Source organism: Aquarana catesbeiana, linkage group LG06 (genome assembly GCF_042186555.1).
Source record: "Aquarana catesbeiana isolate 2022-GZ linkage group LG06, ASM4218655v1, whole genome shotgun sequence".
Taxonomy (NCBI): Eukaryota; Metazoa; Chordata; class Amphibia; order Anura; family Ranidae; genus Aquarana; species Aquarana catesbeiana.
The window spans coordinates 353364189-353386947 of record NC_133329.1 but is presented as its reverse complement, the minus strand read 5'-3'; the positions used below and the strand labels follow the sequence as shown (position 1 = coordinate 353386947).

General features: G+C 41.5%; 1 protein-coding gene across 5 annotated transcripts in view; it reads right to left on the bottom strand.

Annotated features, from left to right (window-relative positions):
• Nucleotides 1-22759, bottom strand: part of KCNH7 (potassium voltage-gated channel subfamily H member 7) — a 714913-nt gene that overhangs the window by 193844 nt on the left and 498310 nt on the right. For all 5 annotated transcript variants that reach the window (XM_073634033.1, XM_073634036.1, XM_073634035.1 and 2 more), the window contains one exon: nt 10592-11017. In XM_073634033.1, the coding sequence (XP_073490134.1) occupies nt 10592-11017 (426 nt within the window). The remainder of the gene's footprint in view (nt 1-10591; nt 11018-22759) is intronic.

Below are 22759 nucleotides of genomic sequence, written 5' to 3'. Positions count from 1 at the left end.
TGGTCTGTACACATTATGATTTAATTTCCACTGTTAAGCAGACATTAATTTCCTTGTTGAAAGACTTTCAATCGCTCGGGGATTGAGGTTCATGAAAACTATTTCTTCTATGTGAATGCTAATTACATCAAATGTTCTAAAGGAATGTCTTCCTAATGGACGTCAATCAGAAAAGCTGCCGAGCTGCTATTACTAATATACTGTATTTGTTTTATAAAAATGCCATAGAGCCCAGTTAGACTATCATTGCATCCAGAAAACAGTGACATCAGTGAGGTAATTCAGCCATGTGACTGGTTGCTGGTGATTTAAATTGCCTACAACCTTACAGAGACTTTAATAGCCAATAACTGGTTGATTGCATTCCACCATGAGGGGTGTAATGCAACAACCGTTTTGAGAACTTCATCTTTTATAAGTTCACCAGAGACATTACAATCTGATTGTACAATCTCTTTAGATCTAGTAGTAGTGAAACAGCTTACCTGACTGGATATAGATTGGGTTAATAATATAGGTAGGTCCTCATATTACATTTTTGGTAAATCTAAAGTTCCCTGTACGAAGATTGTACAGACAGATTGCAATGTGAGCCAAAAAAAATTTCCCTTTTAAAATACCTTATTGATCTTTTTTTTTTTTTTTTTTTTAAGGGTAAATTTTATTGATAAAAGTGCGTATAAGGGCGCTCTGAGTAACAGACCAAGCAGATATCAGTCTATGTAGAAATAGAAGAGGGTCTTCACTTCCAGCAGCACTTGAAGAGAGAAGCAAACTCTGGAAGTAAAATGAAAAGAAAAAAAGGTGCCTCTAAGTGCAGAAGTAAAACTTTATATTTCCCAAAAGGGTTAAAAACACTTACAAAAGGGTGGATGGGTAGGAGCACATCATATTAGTAAAATGGCAGGTGGTCCGGCGTTCTGGTAGTCCCAAGGAGTCTCAGGGATATCTGGAGGTGTAATTCTATGGTAGCATATTCTGAAGTGGCTGGCAGATGGAAGCCACAACTCTCCTGGATACTGGGAAGACAGCTAGGCTGTTTGAGACAGCATGGAAGCCGAATCCAGAAAGTGACGTCAACGGGTCATTGACGTCACTTCCTGGATTCGGCTTCCATGCTGTCTCAGACAGCCTAGTTGTCTTCCCAGGATCCAGGAGAGTTGTGGCTTCCATCTGCTGGCCATTTTAGAATATGCTATAATATCTCCCCCTGAGACTCCTTGGGACTTCCAGAATACCGGACCACCTGCCATATTACTAATATGATGTGCTCCTACCCATCCACCCTTTTGTAATGCAGCGTACACACAGTCAGACTTGCCAACGGGATAACCTCCATAGGCAATTTCCGACGGAAAAATTTAGAACATGTACTATATCTAAGTCCATTGGAAATTCCGACAGAAAAAAGTCAGATGGGGCATACACAGGGTCGGAATATCCGACCAAAAGCTGCCATCGGATTTTTCTGCCGGAAATTCCGACCGTGTGTACGGAGCATAAGTGTTTTTAATCCTTTTGGGAAATATAAAGTTTTACTTCTGCACTTAGAGGCGCCTTTTTTTGTTTTCATTTAAATTTTATTGATATTTCACTCCTTATTGATCATTTAGTTGGAAAAAATAATTTATAATATAAAAAAATATTTCAATATACAATAACGTCTAAAAATTGCTATCTTCAGAGCAAGCTGCTTCCAAAGAAAACATTTGTCTGAAGCTGTACAGATGGATGGACCCTCAGTGTCCAATACAGGATGAACCTTTGGTGTCCATTATAGAACAAACTTTCAATGTCCATTATAGGATAAACCTTTGGTGTCCATTAGAATACGGACCTTCAGTGTCTATTATAGGATGCACCTTTGGGGACCATTATAGGACAAACTGTCAGTGTCCATTACAAGATGGAACTTTGGTGTCCATTATAGGATGGATTCTGGGTTTTTATTATAAGACAGACCTTCTGTGTTCCTTCATCTCTCGTGCCAGACACGTCTCTCTCCTTCAGCCTTTCAATCTGTGCATTGAATAAATTAACTGATCTAATTCAGGGCAGGAATACAGTCTGAGGTTAAAGAACCACTCTGGAGAAAAATGTTTGTAGTTTGACAACTGTCCATGATTCATACAGTATATTTGATAATGCTAGTGAAGTATATTGCCCTGTACACAAGATAGGATTTTCTGATGGAAAATGTGTGATAGGACCTTGTTGTCGGAAATTCCGTCCGTGTGTGGGCTCCATCACACATTTTCCATAGGAATTTCCGACACACAAAGTTTGAGAGCAGGATATAAAATTTTCCAACAACAAAATCCGTTGTCGGAAATTCCGATTGTGTATAGACAAATGCGACGCACAAAGTGCCACGCATGCTCAGAATAAATTTAGAGACGAAAGCTATTGGCTACTGCCCGTTTATAGTCCCGACATACGTGTTTTACATCACCACGTTCAGAACGATCGGATTTTCCGACAACTTTGTGCGACCGTGTGTATGCAAGACAAGTTTGAGCCAACATCCATTGGAAAAAATCCATGGATTTTGTTGTCGGAATGTCCGATCAATGTCCGACCGTGTGTACAGGGCATATGCGTTTCCTTTTTATTTAATTTTTACTGGTCTTTACCTCTAGGCAGACAGCTAAATACACAGAAAAATACACGCGAGGGAGCTAGCTGTTTTATGTTTGTATTTCTGTCTACCCATTACTGAGATTTACACAGCTTTGCCACAAAGCACAGATCATTTTTTTTCAGCTGCTGTTAAATAACTCTTAAGCCGGGTACAAACGATCAGATTATCGGACAAATTTTCGTCTGTTTTTTGTTGCATGCTGGTCTCATATGGAAAGTGAAGAGGTTACTCAACATAAAAAATTCTCGTACAACAGAATTCAACTTCAGAAGTAGACATGTACGGTTTGTTTCATTCGGAAATGAAATTCGGACGAATTCTTGTTTTCCAAAATTCAGATGTATCCGAATTTCTGAATTACAATAGTACCGAATTTAAATGAATCCGAAATAACGAAAAAAAAAATTTGGACGAAATTCGAATTTGAATCATTTTCGAATCGTTTTGTAATACTTTTCTAATCGTTTTCCAATTTCCAAAGAGAATAAAATAGAATAGAAAATAAAGGAATAGAATAGAAAAAAAAATAGAATAGAAAATAATATAACAGAAAATAAAAGAATAGAATATAATAGAGTGAATAAAACTATTTAAATCCATTTGAATACGAATAAACAAAACAAATTCCAAAAGCGAATTAAACGGATTAAACAAACTAATTTATGTAAATAACTAACCGAAACAAAATCTTTTTTTCGTTCTGCACATGTGATGTAAGTGATGTAATGTGTTGAATTGTTTTGTATGTGTTCTTTCGTTTCTGAGCATGCGTAGTCTTATTCTTACGATTTTTTTGGGATGAAAACTGTACTAATTAAATAAAAATCTGACTGGGGGGTTATTTACAAAAGACAAATCCACTTTGCACTACAAGTGCATTTGGAAGTGCAGTCGCTGTAGATCTGAAAGGAAGATCTGAAATGAGGGGAAGCTCTGCTGATTTTATCATCCAATCATGTGCAATCTAAAATGCTGTTTTTTATTTTCCTTGCAGGTCCCCCTCAGATCTACAGCAACTGCACTTCCAAGTGCACTTGTAGTGCAAAGTGGATATGCCTTTCGTAAATAACCCCCGTTGTGTTCACATACAAGAATTTTATAGCCTGCACCTTCAGTTTTTGTTGTCCGAAAATTCAGAATCGGTTGTCGAAAGCACCATACTAGCAATCCGAAAATCGGCAGATCGTTCATCGGATGAAATTTTACATTCCGATTTTCTGATTGTGTGTAGGGGCCTTTAGAGGTTTTGACAGGGCTGTTGTTAGAAACCACACAGCCAATCTGACGGCCTCCCCCAAATAAAGACATTTTACTATGCTTCAATTATGAATGAACACAATAAGTGACCAGTATGGATCAGTCGTGTTCATTCAGGAAAGGAAGGCGCTGGTAAATGTGACATATTTACCTGACCCTTCCATCACTCTCCATCCTGAAGGATCCTATTTTGTACTTGCAGCTGCCAATGGGAAGGAGAAGAGGGAAGCCAGCAGCTCTGTGGGGGTGGGGCATACAGGGAAGCCTTGGCAGCATGGAGAGACGTATTGTGCACAGGGAGAGTGATCAGAGCAGCGGAGGAGGGGGAGGGGAATTACTGGAACCGATCCCCTGTATGGATCTCTTTGCAGCAGCTAAAAGACAGCAGGAGGGAGAGGAGAAGTAGTCAGCTTTTAGTCACTGCAGAGAGCCATATAAGGGATCAGTTCCAATAATTGCCCCCCCCCCACCACCACCACCCCGCTGTGTTGATCACTATCCCTGCCCATATCAGATTCACTCAGTTGCCTGGGCCTGCCCCCCGCTTGCCTGGGCCCCTACATTAAGGGCCAGTGGTACCCCCTTATTCAGGGCCCTGGGTTTTGACCCTCATCCAGCCCCTGACTCTACAGTGAAAGGAAAAGCAATACACTTTGTGGCTTTACGGAAATGTTACACTCAATCAATATTTTATTTGATTTAATTGTTGAACAATGTAACCCTTCACCCGACAGATAATTTTATTTATCTTTTTCATTCTTAATTTTCTAAAAACTTGTGGCAATATATTAAATCTTCAAAAGACTAACCATATCACTTAGTAAATACCCTGGGGTGTCTGCTTTAAAAAATGGGGTCGTTTTCCATTTTTGTAGCCTCCCTGGAGGTTTTCCTGAGTGTGGTTTGGGGTTAAATTTCAGCACCATTAGAGGTAACCCCGAGCCACACTCAGGATTACATCTCAGGATCCTGGTGCGGTATACTTACCTTGTCCCCAGGATACTGCGATGTCCCCTCCGCTGAGTCTGCGGGCTCCGTCCTCCTCCCGAAGCCTCTCTGTGCCAGGCTCCGTTCCCTGCGAGGGTCGCGACGCATGGGGGGAGGAGCCTGGTGGCAAATTCAAAAAAGTGAAAATTCATAACACATACAGTACACTGTAATCTTACAGATTACAGTACTGTTTGAAATCATTTCACATCCCTTTTGTCCCCAGTGCTTTGTCCAACGTCCTGCATGTAGTTTTATATGATATATACTGTTCTTTCTGCCTGTAAACTTGAGATTGTCCATGGCAACCAAAAAGTGTCCCTTTACATCAAAAGTGGTTTTAGACCAGCTAGAAAACAGCGATAGTAAATTAGAACACTTGCAGAATTGAGCGATAGTGAATTGTGAGGAAATTTATTTTATTATTATTATATTATTATTATTTCTAATTGTTTATATTTATTTATTATATTATAATTTATGTTTTTGTGTTTCAAACTTCATCATACCCGGGATATCTACTAGACTCTTGGTGGACAGATTTAAGTGTGTTATTGCTAAGAATTACAGGCCTACAATATAAAACGCCAAATTTCTATGCAAAATAATTGTACCGCTTTGAGACGCAAAAATCTGAAATAATCATACCGCCAGGGAGGTTAATACTATTCTGCCACTTCAGGGACTCTAAAAATGTGACAGGTAGTCAGGAAATCAAATGGGGAACTTATGCCCCTTGAAAGCCTGAAAGTGCATTTTGGATTTTGGTTCCCACTATGACTCTAGGAAGCTAAAACGTTTCACACATGTGGTATCCTCAGCAGTAGTAATAGTGGAATGGTTTTTTGGGTGTAATTCTAAGTGTCCATGCTGTATGTAAGAAATAAATTGTTAAAATGAGAACTTTCTCCAAAAAAAACTGTAATTTCTAAATTTTGCCTAGAATTGTGGCAAAAAATTAAATCTTCAAATTGCTCATCATGAATTTCAAAATATATACCATAGATTGTAGACTCTAACTTTTACAAAGACTAAATAATATGCACTTATTTTGTTTTATGTTTTTCTACTAAAGACATTTAGAAAGACTATTGATTTTAAATATTTTATAATATAATGTAAGGTAAACAATTTTGTTTTCAAAATACTACCAAAAGAAAGCTTTATTTGTCTAAAAAATGTTTTTTTATTTATTTGGGCATATTATTGCATGATTGAGTAAGTCTCAGTCAAACTATCACAGCACTCAAAACTAAAAGAAAGCATTTACAAAGCACAACACTAGCTGCAACTGCTCAAGTGTCATGCTTTCTTCCAACCACTGTTGGTTGGGTAACTTGCTCTGAGTGAAAATAAAAATAAATAATCTTAAGTAATGTGGCATAAAAAAATATATACTGAATACAATAACTGCATACTGTTATGCCCCGTACACACGGTCGGACTTTGTTCGGACATTCCGACAACAAAATCCTAGGATTTTTTCCGACGGATGTTGGCTCAAACTTGTCTTGCATACACACGGTCACACAAAGTTGTCGGAAAATCCGATCGTTCTAAACGCGGTGACGTAAAACACGTACATCGGGACTATAAACGGGGCAGTGGCCAATAGCTTTCATCTCTTTATTTATTCTGAGCATGCGTGGCACTTTGTCTGTCGGATTTGTGTACACACGATCGGAATTTCCGACAACGGAATTTGTTGTCAGAAAATTTTATAGCCTGCTCTCAAACTTTGTGTGTCGGAAAATCCGATGGAAAATGTGTGATGGAGCCCACACACGGTCGGAATTTCCGACAACAAGGTCCTATCACACATTTTCCATTGGAAAATCCGACCGTGTGTACGGGGCATTAGAATGAAGTTTTTTTTAAATAGTGATCATTTAAAGAGGAACTGCAGTCTGCTCACATAATTTGTAATAAAAAACGTCTTTACCATTGTGAAGCTTCCCTTCAACTACTTTGCATATTTTTTATACATATACTGTGATGCTGTACTAGCCAAATATGCTGCAGAAATCTCTCTCCACTAAATCTGGCTGTATTCATTTTAACTGTGGGCAGCTGAAGCTTCTGCCTGTACACGGACACACACACCTCCAGCTCTGCAGCTCTCATTGGCCCTCTTATGACCCGCCCCCCCCCCCCTCCCTTCCTGGCAAACTCTCACAAGAGTGAGAAAGTGCTGTGCATGATGTCATAAGCCTAGGCTTTTTTCCAGACAAGAAACAGGAAGCGGGCTGTCTAAGGTATTTGCTGGCCCAAAAAAATCTTTTACTATCCAAAGCTAAAACAACAAGGGCAGAAGATTTAATAGATGGAAAGATAAAAAATGACTGAAGTTCCGCCTTAAACAGCAGCTTAAAGTTTATAGTAGGGTAGGGTGACTTTGCTAGAGGGATGAGCCAGGAATTATATTAAAGAAAAGAGGCCAGTTGTGCTTAATGAAACAAGTACCTGATGATGTCGAAAATAGCAATCTTTGCTGAAACCTTCATTCTAGGGGCATCACATCAAGCATTAAACTGATTGACAAAAAGCATATTTCAAAAGGTAGAGGTATAACACAGATTGTAAAAATAAAAAAAAATCAAACTACCAAAACAACCATTGTCACCAAAACCGAAAGAGAGGGGAGATCCAAAAGGGAGATGTGTTTTTTTCCAAAAGGGAAATCCGAAAGGGAAAGGCATTTTTTGGTCAAATGCCAATTTGTATCAAATGGTGCCTAGTGAAATATTAAATTCTATATGCAATTATAATTTCATCTAATAATACACCTGCCTACACTCAATAGGGCTTAACCCAAACTATGTATAATTAAAGAAAATGTCAAGACATTAGTGACAACTTACAATCCATTTGCAATCTATTCAGGTCTTTGTCACCAAAGGGTAACTGTTCTTTTACATTTGTGTTAAAGCCCCCTTCCACGTCAAAAAGTAAATAGTTATACAGACCTCATTTGCAAACCTCACCAACGATGCACAATCCTGCTCTATGCAGCACAAGGCAGTACAACTTTAATCTTAAAGGAGAAGTCCAGCCTGAGCTCGTTAAAAGGCTGGGCTTCTCCTAAGGGTCACAGGAGTGCAATTTGTTTTGCACTCCTCTGACCCATTTTCAGCAGAGAGCGCTCTGAAGTCCGCTCTCTGCGGATGTCACAGGAATCAGTCCAGCTACCGCGCCATCACGACAATATAGTCAGGATCCGCCAGGTGCCTGGACTGATGCCTGTCTCAGCCTCTTAGCTCCCTGCCCCTCCACAGCTTAGCGTTCCAATGAGCGTGGAGGAGCAGAGAGGAGAGCTGCTGATTGACAGGTGGCAGCTCTCCGCTCGGGGAGCTGTGAAAACTGAGCCAATGATGATGTTCGATGGTGCGGTTCTCAGTAAAGAGGCACCGGGGGACAGATGCAGCATCAGTCCGATGCTGCATCCACCTAGGTAAGTATGATGGGTACATTTTTAAAAAATACTTCTCTTTTAAGGCTCACCAGAGATTCTTTTGCTAGCGGAATTCACCTTCACTTCCTGTCCCAGAGACACGACAGGATGTTAGTGGAAATCTACCAAGGTTAGAGAGTCTTCTCTAGAACAAGTTTCACCATTAGTAGACCTCACTTTATTTATAGTTTTTGGGACAATTGTACAATTTTGGATTTCCTCTCTTTCTGTTTGTTTTGGTAGTTAGATTTTTTGTTATTTTTTAATTAGTGTTATTTATTCTATGTTGTATTTTGATTGTATGGATGGTTTATTAGAGTATAGTTTTTATTTGTTTTATGGGTGCTAATTGCTGGTATTGGTAATTTTGTTGTGTCACTGTGTCCTATTCTGTTCATTGTTGTGATCTTATGTTGTCTTTGTTGAGTGTGGCTGCGTCACAATAATTTCCCTCTGGATTAAGAAAGTATTCTGATTCAGTACAAGTAAAGTTGTTAGTCTTCCCAATAAAGGCTCAGCTAGCAATAAACATTTGACACAAGGTCTAACCCTTGCCCACTCTAGCCAAAACTAAAAAAAGTCTTATGCCCCGAACACACGATCGGACTTTCTGCCAACAAATGTTGGCTAGCATGTTCTCAAAATTTCCGCCAACAAATGTTTGTTGTCGGACTTTCCGTTCGTGTGTACACAAGTCCGTCGGACAAAAATCCACCCATGCTCGGAATCAATTCCGAGCCGGAGATATAACTAGCGTTCGTAATGGAGACATCACATACGTCTTGTACGTCACTACATTGGTAATTGTTGGCCAACATTTGTGTGACCGTGTGTATGGAAGACAAGTTGGAGCCAACATCCTTCGAACAAAAATCCACGGTTTTGTTGTCAGAAAGTCCGATTGTGTGTACGGGGCATTAGAGATACACATCAATATGAAGCTGCCCTCCCTTCCCCCTTTTGGCTATAGCTGTATACATTCTTCTGCCAAGGCTTACCACAAGATTCTCTAGTTTGTCTGTGAAAAAATGTTCCTATTCAACTAAAAGGGCACTTATGGGGTTGAATATTGATATTGGGCGAGAAGCTCTAACTTGCAATCAGCCTTCCAATTCATCCCAAAGGTGTTCATTAGGATTGAGGTCCAGCTTTGGGCAATCCACTTAAGTTCCTCCACACCAAACTTGTCAAACCATGTATTTGCAGAGCTTGCTTTGTGCACAGTGGCACAGCCATTCTGGAAAAGAAAAGGGTCCTTCCCAAAAAGTTTCCACAAGATTGGAAATGCACAATTGTCTAAAATATTTTTTACTGTATGTTGTTGCATAACAGTACCCCTCCTCAGAGAAAAATTATTTGCATGGGCGTCCACATGTTTTTGTCCACATAGTGGGGGACATGTACCAATTTTGCCACGCGGCAAGACAATGCTAAATAGTGGTACAAAGAGGGACTTCCTATGATATTGCAGCTTGTTTATAAATTCTTCTCTTTCTGAAGGAAGCCCCGCAACAGAAAAAAACTGCCTCTGACCCCTTCTTAATTGTGCATCTGTTTGGAGTAAAAGTCTGTTTCAGACTGTTTTCTGTTTTTCCTAATGAAAATTTGTACAATTCCTGGTGTTAAAGGGGTTCTAAAGGCAGAAGGTTTTTTAATGTTGATGCATTCTATGCATTGAGATAAAAAACCTTCAGTGTGTAGCAGCCCCCCTCATACTTACCTGAGCCCAATCCTGATCCAGCAATGTTGCATGAGAGCCTCGGTTGTCCGGGACTTTCCCTTTCTGATTGGCTGAGACACAGCAGCGGGCACCATTGCCTCCCGCTGCTGTCAATCAAAGTCAGTGAGCCAATGAGGAGAGGCAGGGGGTGGGCCGAGCCACAGCTCCGTGTGAATGGACACACAGAGAAGTGGCTTGGCTGGGGTGCCCCCATAGCAGGCTTCTTGCTATGGAGGCACTCGGCAGGAGGGAAGGGCCAGGAGCGCCAGCGAGGGACCCCGAGATGAGGAGGATCTGGGCTGCTCTGTGCAAAACCATTACACAGAGCAGATAAGTATGACATGTTTGTTATTTTTAAACAAAAAAACAAGACTTTATTATCACTTTATTTCTGTTGCAGACCTCTGCAAAGCTGTCTTGCAGAGGTTTGTGGCTAATTTACCTGATATATGTCTCTCTGTGTAACACTGTGAACAAGCATACTTCTAGTATGCTCTTATGCAATATCCAAAGTATACATGTCTCTTCAACTCACCTCATCAGAACCAGATCCAAATATCAGCAGATCAAAAGGTATCGCTGCAACCATATCTATTAGGAACCAGCCTTTAAAATAATGTATAGCTATTCTTGCAGGATCGCTGACAACCTCTTCGTTCAGATTAACGTATGTGGTCCGGAAGTTTATGAGGATATCGATAATAAACATGATATCGACCATTAAGTCTACGACATTCAGAGGGTTGCAGGAATATCCACATGTGCGTCTCTTCTGCTCCTCTATGTCATTAAGTAGGAAGGCAGCTGAATAAGGAGTGAAAATCGCGGTATAAATAACAAGCAACAAAATGAGCCAGTCCCATACGGCTTTGAAAGGGCTATAGTGCAATATAGTAAACTTATTGATACGAGGTGCTTGAAGTTTGTACTCCGGCAAGACGTCCGCTCCCAGTGACAGAACCTGCAGAGAAAAAGCAGCAAAGATGACAATTAGGGAAAATATATATGTTTACATTGCCATAAAAGGTTAACATGTCCCCTGCTACAAAATGCATAAATTGATATGCAACAAACTGTTCAGATAGGGGGGCACACAAATAATAAATAATAAAAGTGTTTTTTTTTTTTAGCTTTAACAAGCAAGGATCTTATGTCTTTCATTTCCTACTGTTCTGAATTGTCACTGTTCTGCTTTGTTAATGTATGTTTTTGCTGTAAACTATACTCAATAAAGTATATAACACCATTTATAATAAAATCCGCAAAAAATGATTGCAGTAAGACAGCAAAAATACTTCCTATACTTCTCATACATATTACGTAATATACCATAGAATATATACACATATATATATACCACCACCAGCAAGGATGTTACCGGCACCCGCAGCGTGGTCAAATTCCAGGGTGTAAATTAAAGTGATGCTAAATACTGTTTAATTTATATTATCCCTCCTCTTTCTGTATATGGATGACGGCACTGTAATGATTTAAAAACAATAAAATCTAAGTACCCATTTCCTAATCAATATACAGCTTTCACATGACCCAGCTCTTTCCCAACCTGTCTGCAGGGAAACATAAGCAGGGGAAGCTTCTAGTCCTCTGCTATTGGTCACATGTGAAAAAGAACAGCCTTTGGAATACGGCGTAAAAATAAATAGGGTATACGTTATATATGCGATAGAAGATGGCTCATACCATGCACCACATCCCCTAAATTCGAACAGACATTGTACAGCTAGAATGGGATTTTTTAGGTAATCAAATATTGACAAAATTACAGATTACCAAATAATTTTTTTTTCCATTAAAATATTTGATAAAATCAATACACATGATGATTTCCTCTTACGTTAACCAATCCATTCAACTTGTGTGTAGTTACAAATATTATTCAGTCAACCCAATAATCATAGTATGATGTCATTCGATAATATTTGATCTGTATGGTTTAAGATCGATCAAGCTACAGATGTTACATTCTCTACATGTTTTGCCATAGACACAGCTTCTTCAGAAGTTACTGAAGCAAGATAACTGTGTACAAAACAAATCAGATAATAAAAATCCAAATATAATAAAGGTAACAAAAGAGCAATAGGACAAAATAATAGATTTAACAATAAACATTGTAACATTATTTTTAATTATTTATCTATTTAGAATAAGCCCTGGGGAATGTCAAGGACCTACCTTTTTTCTGAGGATGAAACAGTCATCCTCAGGATGTTTACTGTTAAATCTATTATTTATTCATATTGTTCTTGTTACCTTTATTATATCTGGATTCTTATTATCTGATTTGTTTTGTACACAGGTATCTTTCTACAATAACTCCTGAAGAAGCCATGTTTACGGCGAAACAAGTAGAGAATGTAACATCCGTAGCTTGATCAAATATTGTTTGGATCAAATATTGTTGTATGACATCATACTTGAATAGACTGAATAACATGAGAGGAAATCATATCATGTGTACTGACTTTATCAAATATTTTAATGGAAAAATCAATGATTTTGTAAATTTTATTTGTGTCAATATTTGAGCACCTAAAAAATCCTGTCCTACCAGTAAAAATAAATAATTAATATCAATGAACTGTTTTAAATTCATACAAATATACATTTGAACCCAAATCCTTATTATTATTGGCAATGATATGGTGTGAGTGGATTTCTGCCAATCATAGGCTGTGTCATGCCCCTTTACCTTATGTCTATTGTGTGTATGTGCTTAGAATAAGGGGGAGGTGACGCCTGTAATATCCTGCCCTCATGTGTACAGCTGTTTCATGTGTATGGAGGAGGAGAGAGGAAGTGGGCTGTCATTTATCAGAGTGTATACGCCCATATGTGTGACTCACATGGGCCCATCGTCACATGGGCTTCTCAGATGTGATCAAGGAGGAAATGCTCAGCATAGGAATACCTGAGCATGTGCACTAGCTGCCAACATCTCCGCTACAGAAACCCCAGCTGCATTGGGGACATGAACAGGAAAGTTTATAGATAACAGAAGGATCAACCAGATTTTTTTGCAGAATTTTTGGTATTTTTTGTATTTAATTAGGCAGATACAAACTGTGCAGCTTTGACTAAAGTTGCATAATGTCCTAATGTAGCGAGAGAGTTTTCACCGCACAGGTATGGATTCAAACCAGGTGTGAAGAGAATGGTTGTCTCCGAGAGTAAAGAGCCCCAGGTACTGGCTAATGCTGAATCATGCTGAAGGTAGATGAAAAAATCCAGACAGCCGCACACTGGGAAGATATTATCCAAAAATGTTTATTGTAAAATCAGGATCATACAGGATACCGTGGCAAAAAAGTACATGCAATCAGTCCTTTTGCATAATGTCCTAGTTTGAATGTAAGCCTTTTATGTACCTCCCAAAGCCTGGCTGAAAAACTCCCAGAGATGGTATACCCCCATCCTGCCATGTTGCTAGGACGCTGCTAATGCACTTCCAGCTGCTTCTGCTTATCCCCACCATCACAGGAGTTAGCACTCAAACCCCCGCTCATGCATGGTTTACCATCTCCTCCATCGCAGCATCGCTGAGCTCAGAGCTAGTGGGAGAGGGAAAGAGCAAGTGAGGGGGGTTGAATTGAAGAAGGAGCTTGCTCCTGCTATGGTAGGAGTGAGCGGTACTGGCTGGGACTGTCTTAGCAAGGTCAATAAAGCATGACAAGGGGATATCATCTCTGGAAGTTCTTCCCAGGTTTAGGTAGGTGTGTAAATGGCTAACATTCAACTTTAGTCAAAGCGACACAGTTTGTTTTTATCTACAGTCTTACCTGCATAGGCAGTTTTTTGGTATAAGTAGACTAACGCTTTAACCGCTTTCCGACCAGCCGCGGGACGGAGCTACGGAACCTGATGTCACCACACATCAGCTGGGCAAGCCTCACCGCAGCCAAGCTGTCCGTTGTGTAATTTCTGCTCTAACCTTGATGTCAGCCATCCATCAGTTTTAATAAAAGAGGTTTTTTATGAACTTCGCCATGGAGGATTTTTCTGTCTTATCCCCAACATGCTAACGAGGGATTACACAGGAGTACAGCTCATGATACGGCATCCCAGTGCTTGGGAGGAACCTAGGGCGGACTTCAATTTCAATCAGCTGTTCATGTCTGTAAGCCCCGGCACCGGTGAAGCTCTGAAGACCTCCATAATAGGGGTCCGTCATATCTGAGACATAGCGGCATCGGTCAAGTTAAGATCATCCCCGTGCTCGATAAGAAGCCAAGGTGGATCCGAAGCCGCAAGTAAAAGCAGCTGTTCCTGCCTATAAGATCTGGCACCTGTGAGGCTCTAAAGACCCCCGTAATAGGGGTCCAACATATCTGGTAAGCGCCCCCCCATGTTACTGCTTTGTCAGCATGTTCATATACCGCCTTGTCAGCATGTTCAGACACTAAAGGATCAGCAATCCCATTAGCTGAAAGAAGGACTATCTTTAGAGAAACACACATTTTTTGATACATTCATTTTTCAATTGAGTTTTTTAGGACTTCACATATGTTTATTTATTAGGATTGTTATTAAGTAATACAAAATTTCAAGAAGTTTGGGTTGAAGATTAACTTTAACCATTGTGACACTAGTAGCGCACCTGAATTTATTATATATGTTTTTATCTACAGTCTTACCTGCATAGGCAGTTTTTTGGTATAAGTAGATTAACACTTTAACCGCTTTCCGACCAGCCACCGTCATTACACTGCGGCAGGTCGGCACAAACCCGTGAACCCTCGTAGCTGTACGTCGGTCCCTTTAAGCGGGATAGCAGGTGCATGTACCCGCTGCACTGTGGGGTGCCGATGCGCGTGACCAGCGGTCGCGTTGACCGCCGGCCACGCACAATCGCGGGCACGAGAACCAGAACATGCCTGTTCTGTGAGGAGAGGAGAGACAGATCGTGAGTTCCTACTAGCTAGGAACAATGATCTGTCATTTCATCCAGTCACTCCCATCCCCCTACTGTTAGAACACAAACTAGGGAACACAGTTAACCCCTTGATCTCCCCCTAGTGTTAACCCCTTCCCTGCCAGTGACATTTACACAGTAATCAGTGCATTTTTGTAGCACCAATCACTGTACAATTGTCAATGTTCCCAAAAATGTGCCGAAAGTGTTCGATCTGCCCGCCATAATGTCGCGGTCCCGATAAAAAACGCTGATCACTGCCATTACTAGTAAAAAAAAAATAATAATAAAAATGCCATAAATCTTTCCCCTATTTTGTAGACGCTATAACTTTTGCGCAAACCAATCAACATTTGCTGATTTTTATTATCAAAAATATGTAGAAGAATACATATTGGCCTAAACTGAGAAAAAAATTTGCTTTGTTTAAAAAAAAATGGGGATATTTATTTTAGCAAAAAGTACAAAATATTGTGTTCTTTTCAAAACTGACGCTCTTTTTTTGTTTATAGCACAAAAAATATAGACCGCAGAGATGATTAACCTCCCTGGCGGTATGATTATTTTGGATTTTAGGTGCTGAAAGCGGTACCATTATTTTGCATGGAAATTTGGCGTAGGGCTGTAATTCTTAGGAATAACACATTTAAATCTGTCCACCAAGAGTCTAGTAGATATCCCGGGTATGATGAAGTTTGAAACACAAAAACATAAATTATAATATAATAAATAAATTAAAATAATTTAAAAAAAATAATAATATAATAATGATAAAATAAATTTCCCCACAATTCACTATCGCTCAATTCTGCAAGTGTTCTAATTTATTATTGCTGTTTTCTAGCTGGTCGAAAACCACTTTTGACATAAAGGGACACTTTTTGGTTGCTATGGACAATCTCAAGTTTCAAGGCAAAAAGAACAGTTTATATAATATAAAACTGCATGCAGGGCACTGGACAAAGCACTGGGGACAAAAGGGATGTGAAATTATTTCATACTGTACTGTAATCTGTAAGATTACAGTACTGTATGTGTTATGATTTTTACTTTTTTTTTTATTTGCCGCCAGGCTCCGCCCCCATGCGTCGCGATGCTCGCAGGGAACGGAGCCTAGTACAGAGAGGCTTCGGAGGAGACAGAGCCCGCAGACACAGCAGGGGACATCACAGGATCCTGGTAAGGTAAGTAACGCCGCACCAGGATCCTGCAATGTAATCCCGAGTGTGGCTCAGGGTTACCGCTAATGGTGCTGAAATTTAACCCCGAGCCACACTTGGGAAAACCATCAGGGAGGTTAAATACCACCAAAAGAAAGCTCTATTTATAGGAAAAAAAGGACGACAATTTTGTTTGGGTACAGCGCCGCACGTCCATGCAATTGTCAGTTAAAGACGCAGTGCCATATCGCAAATGGCCTGGTCATTGAGCAGCCAAATTTTCGGGGCTGAAGTGGTTAAGGAGTATCTAGGAGAAACAAGGTATTTTAGCATGAAGCTGCAGATGGAAGCTACCATTCTCTGACTCACACAGGTTCTTTTTTTTTAGCAAAATTTAAAGTTGCTCTAGATGAACAAAGAGCTGGGTTCTCTTAAAAATTCAACCCCGCCACGCAGTGATATTTAACTTCCATGCATTCCACAAAAGTTCTGTTTGCTTGTTAGAGTGATGAGTGTAATCCTTGTTTAAGCACAATGTTGGTTTGCGTTGGACCTTTTACAGTGTTAAGAGAGAACCTTTTCCACTCCCTCATGTGATAGTGTTTGGGCCTGGGGATCACCTGCTGAGCCATGCAACCTGGGAGGAAGGGGGGTCATATGCACTATATTTTCAAAAGTATTGTGACGCCTGACTTTACAGGCACATGAAGTTTAATGGCATCCCAGTCTTTGTCCGTGGGGTTCAATATTAAGTTTATCCACCCTTTGCAGCTATAACAGCTTCAACTCTTCTGGGAAGGCTATTCACAAGCTTTAGGAGTGTGTCTATGGGAATGTTTGACCATTCTTTCAGAAGCACATTTGTGAGGTCAGGCACTGATGTTGGAGAAGAAGGCCTAGCTTGCAGTCTCCGTTCTACTTCATCCCAAAGTTGTTCTATCTGGTTGACGTCAGGTGTGGAGGCCAGTCAAGTTCCTCCACCCCAAACTCGCTCATCCATGTCTTTATGGAAATTGCTTTGTGCACTGGTCCAAATCATTTGGTGGAGGGGGGATTATGGTGTGGGGTTGTTTTTCAGGGGTTGGGCTTGGCCCCTTAGTTCCATCAAGGCATCAGCGTACTAAGACATTTTGGACAATTTCATGCTTTCAACTTTGTGGGAACAGTTTGTGGATGGCCCCTTCCTGTTGCAACATGACTGCGCACCAGTGCACAAAGCAAGGTCCAAAAAGACATGGATGAGCGAGTTTGGGGTGGAGAAACTTGACTGGCCTGCACAGAGTCCTGACCTCAACCCGATAGAACATGGGAGTGGAGTGGAGACTGTGAGCCAGGCCTTCTCATCCATCATCAGTGCCTGACCTCACAAATGTGCTTCTGGAAGAATGGTCAAACATTCCCATACACACACTCCTAAACCTTGTGGACGGCCTTTCCAGAAGAGTTGAAGCTGTTGTTGCTGCAAAGGGTGGGCCAACTCAATATTGAACTCTACAGACTTAGACTGGGATGCCATTAAACTTCATGTGCGTACAATGGCAGGTTTCCCAATACTTTTGACAATATAATATACTCTCCATACTCAGAAGTATAGCAGGAGGGAGGAGCATGGTAAAGATATAATCGGGAATGGGGTCTTAATATGGGAACATATGGGCTCTAAAAGGACAAAGTGACAGATTCTCTGTAAAGTATCTGCAACATGTGATCTTTAATAAAATAAAACTGACCAAAAATCTATTATCTTTTATTTTAATCTGTATGCATCTGTACTTCTCCCAGGACCATTTTATTTCTAAAAGTGAGCCTATTCCTATTATAATTGCCTCTAGCCTACTTATGTCCTTAACAGTCCCTGATGCTGTAATGATTCTTCGCACAAGCAATGCACACGTTCTTGGAACCCTTAAATATATATACATGAATTACTGGTTGGCTGGGAATAAAAACACTGCTAGCATTATAACATTTATCCCTTCAGGCTTCACAATAGGGCAGCAAATACGGTACAAGTAGGATCTAAAATAAAGCACTCACAAAAAAATGAAATTGCTGAGTACAAATAATATGTGTTAGGTACACCACTGGAGCAGGAGGCTTGAATAGAAAACATCCATTATCTCATAGAAAGTACTTAGTGGTAAGTGCTCCATGAAACAGCTATGGTCTGGAATTACTACAGCATTTTCACATTGTTACACTAACTGCTAGATAATATAGCTGATTTAAAGTGCATTTTTCTCTACCCAGTGCTTGCATAAATGCTAACTCCAGAATATGTTCTGTATTAGCAACCCTATACAAACACTAGAGTCAGCATTCCATTTTTATGCATTATTATTTACAGAAATAGAGTCATATTTACATACCAACAGACCAGCTATATTACCTTCCTAAGAAGTATACTACCAGTACTGAAAAGCAAGTTTATCCCATGTGAAACAAATTTACACTATATGGCAATAATATTTAGGAGTTGAGGTGTTATCAATGATGTGTACACCAAATGACTGAGTTTAGGTGTTTCTATTGAAGAGTCCAGTTAATGCTAGAGAATAAAAAGTCGTTTTAGACCAGCCTTTCACAACCTTTTTACCCTAGAGAAGGAGTCTCCATACTTTATAAACAAAGGGCCAATTTACTATCCTACGGGCTTTAAAGGTGCCAGACTGTGGTCAGTGGGAGTGGGAAAATGTCCTGGCATCAGTAACAATGCCCCATTATTCAAGTGTGCCATTGATGGTTTCAGTGGGCAAAAATAAGCCCCCATAGTTGGTGTCAGTGGGAGCATTAATCCCCCATCATTGATGTCAGTGGGAGAATAATCCCCCATTGTTAGTGTCAGTGGGAGGAATAGCGCCCCACTGTTGGTGTCATTGGGCGGAATAGTGTCCCATCATTAGTGTTAGTGGGCAGAATAGTCCTCTATCATTGGTGTCAGTGGGTGGAAATGTCCTCCATCATTGATGTTAGTGGGAGGAATAGTGTCCCATCGTTGGTGTCAGTGGGAGAAATAGTGCCCCACTGATGGTGTCAGTGGCAAGAATTATGTCCCATTGTTAATGTCAGTGGGAGGACTAGTGCCCCAAGGGGAAGGTAAAGGCAAGCAAAGTGCTACATCCAGCCCCTGGACTGCAGTTTGGAGACCACTGCCCTAGAGGAACCCTTGCAATCATTTATAGTAATGAGGTGACCTGGATCATTAGCCAACAGGGAGGCTTAGGAGGTGGGGTGGGACAAAAAAAAAAAAAAAATATATATATATATATATATCCTGTAAAGAACAGCACCAGGTTTGGGGTGGGGCAGTAACTGGATCATGCATGCCTGTATGCTGTCACTGTCACTAATTTTGACATTGAGTAAAGATTAGGAATATTGTCACAATGGGGGTTATTTACTAAACTGCATGGTGCAAAATCTGCTGCAGCTGTGCTTAGAAACCAATCAGCTTCCAGGTTTAAGGTTGGGTTCATACTGGTACGACACGACTGTTGTAAGACTGACGATTCTGCTTTGCCTGCGACATCGGTCCAACTTCGGTTCTACTTTAATCTGACTTGTATGAACAGAAATCAATTTTGCTCTGACTTTGACATAGTCCAACTTGTCCTTTGACCAATAAAAACAATCCGGTGTAACATAAATTCCTTTTCCTGGTGCTGTAATCACCATGTCAGATGTCACAAGTCAGATGCTTAGGACGGGGATCCAACTTTGATCCGGCTTCAATGATATTGAATGGGCTGAAAATGGACAAAAATAGGACTAAAGTATTGCAGGAACCTTTTCTAAAGTCGGACTGACTTGTGTCGGACAAGTTAAGACTGCTCTCATAGGGAACCATTGATTTGTGCACATCATGCGACATGTGCTCCCAAAGTCGGAGCGTATGTCGCACCTGTGTGAACCCGGCCTTAGTCCTTAGGCCGGATTCACACTGGTACGATACGATAGACGTACCACTTTGCATCTGACTTTGCCCTGCGACTTGAAGTCCGACATGCATCCGACTTCAATGAACAGGGATCCGTCTAATCCCCGACAATACCAGGCACTGTGTCTGGTATGAATCTTTAGGGAGAACTCCACGCACAAAAAAATGTGAACACATGTAAAAAAAAAACAGCATGGGTTCCCCCTCAAGAAGCATACCAGCATACCCCCAAAATCCATACCAGACCCTTATCCGAGAACACAGCCCGGCAGGTCAGCAAAGGGGGTGGGGACGAGCAAGCGCCCCCCCCTCCGGAACCGTACCAGGCCGCATGCCCTCAACTTGGGGGGTGGGTGCTTTGGGGCAGGGGGCCCTTCACCCCCCACCCCAAAGCACCTTGTCCCCATGTTGATGAGGACAAGGGCCTCTTCCCAACAACCCTGGCCATTGGTTGTCGGGGTCTGCGGGCGGGAGGCTTATTGGAATCTGGAAGCCCTCTTTAACAAAGGGGCCCCCAGATCCCGGCCCCCCACCCTATGTGAATGAGTATGGGTTACAATGTACCCCTACCCATTCACCTAAAAAAAAGTGTCAAAAATAAAATGCAGTACACAGGTTTTTAAAGTAATTTATTATGGCAGCGCTGGCATCTCTTCCGACTTCTTCTCCCCTCTCCAGCTCTTCAGCCTCCTCCGCTGATGTCTTCTGCCTCTGCCGGTTCTTCTCCCCTCTCCGGGTCTTCTCCGCTCTCTTTCCGGTTCTTCTCCCTCTGTCCGCTGTGTTCTGCCTCTGCCGGGTCTTCTCCGCTGTCTTCTCACTCACTTGCTGGGTCTTCTCACCTGTCTTCTGCCTCTGTTCTTCATCTGATGTTGACTCGATGCTCTCTCCCGCTCTAATTCTGGATGCGCGATGTGCCACTACTTATATTGGCATGAGGCGTGGTCACCGGGTGATGTCATCTGGTGCCCCCGCCCCTTATGATGTCACCGCCCCATCATGCCCCGGGTGACGTCATAAGGGGCGGGGTCACCGGATGACATCACCCGGTGACCACGCCCCATGCCTATATAAGTCGTTTCGGACCGTGCACACGGCATTACAGTGGGAGAGAGCATCGTGTCAGCATCGGAAGAAGAGAAGAGGGAAGAAGACGGCGGAGAAGACCGGGACACCACTAGCAAAAGAGCGGGCAAAAGAGCAGAAGATAGCGGAGGAGCCCAAGAGAAGAACCGGAGAGCGCGGAGAAGAAGGAAGAGACCGTGGAGAAGAAGGAAGAGACCCTGAAGTCGGAAGAAGACCCCTGGAGCTGCCTAATAAATTACTTTAAAAACCTGTCTAGTGTGTTTTTTTATTGACACTTTTTCTTCCTAGGTGAATGGGTAGGGGTACGATGTACCCCATACTCATTCACATATGGTGTGGGGCCGGGATCTGGGGGCCCCCTTATTAAAGGGGGCTCCCCGATTCCGATAAGCCCCCCGCCCGCAGACCCCGACAACCAATGGCCAGGGTTGTCGGGAAGAGGCACTTGTCCTCATCAACATGGGGACAAGGTGCTTTGGGGTGGGGGGGGCCGCAGGGCGCCCCCCTGCCCCAAAGCACCCACCCCCCCATTTTGAGGGCACGGTTCAGGAGGGGGGGCGCTCACTCGTCCCCATCCCTTTTCCTGACCGGCCGGGCTGCGTGCTCGGATAAGCATCTGGTATAGATTTGGGGGGGACCCCCACGTAATTTTTTCTGTGTGGGGGGGTTCCCCTTAAAATCCATACCAGACCCAAGGGCCATGCTCTTGGAGGGGGAACTCATGCCGGCTTTTTATTTAAAATTAGGTGCGGAGTTCCCCCTCAAGATCATCTGAGCACAAGTCGCATGCCAAAGTCGGATCATGCAAGACGGCGATCCGACTTTGATCCAACTTCAATGAAAGTCAATGGGCTGAAGTGGGATCAAAGTCGGACCAAAGTAGTACAGGGAGCATTTTCAAAGTCGGACCGGCTTGTGTCGGACCAGTTGAGACGGCTCCCATAGGGAAACATTGATTTTCACACGTCATGCGACATGAGCTCCCAATGTCGGAGCGTTTGTCGTGCCAGTGTAAACCCGGACTGATTGTCAAAGCTTAATTGAACAAGCTGAAGTTAGAAACTTACCATGCACAGCTGCACCAGATTCTGAGTGCACGAGTTTGAGTAAATATCCCCCCAATGATACTTTAAATTTTTATGTCCACTGCTTCTTGTCCTGCTCTGTAGCACTGATTCTGTGACCTGTTCACATTGTAAATTGTACCTACCTTTCCCATGAATTCAGCAGACAAAGGAAGGGAAAACTGTGTGTATATATATATATATATATATATATATATATATATATATATATATAATTTTTTTTTTTTTTTTTGGTGCTTACATAAAATATAAAGACATGTAGCTTTCTTTGATTGTGCTCTAATAGATGTTAATATGTTTATCGTGCCCCAAAAACATGCATTTAGCAAGCCATGCTAATATTTTGTCATTGCAATACTCCATGATGTAGATTAGTCGGCCTCATAACAGACGCTTGCTTTACTTGCAACACTAACAAGGTCGTTTGGGCAGCTCAGCCATGTGTAACAACATTTCCAACTATATACTCAAGAGGCAACACTTGACACAATGAGAAACACCTAAC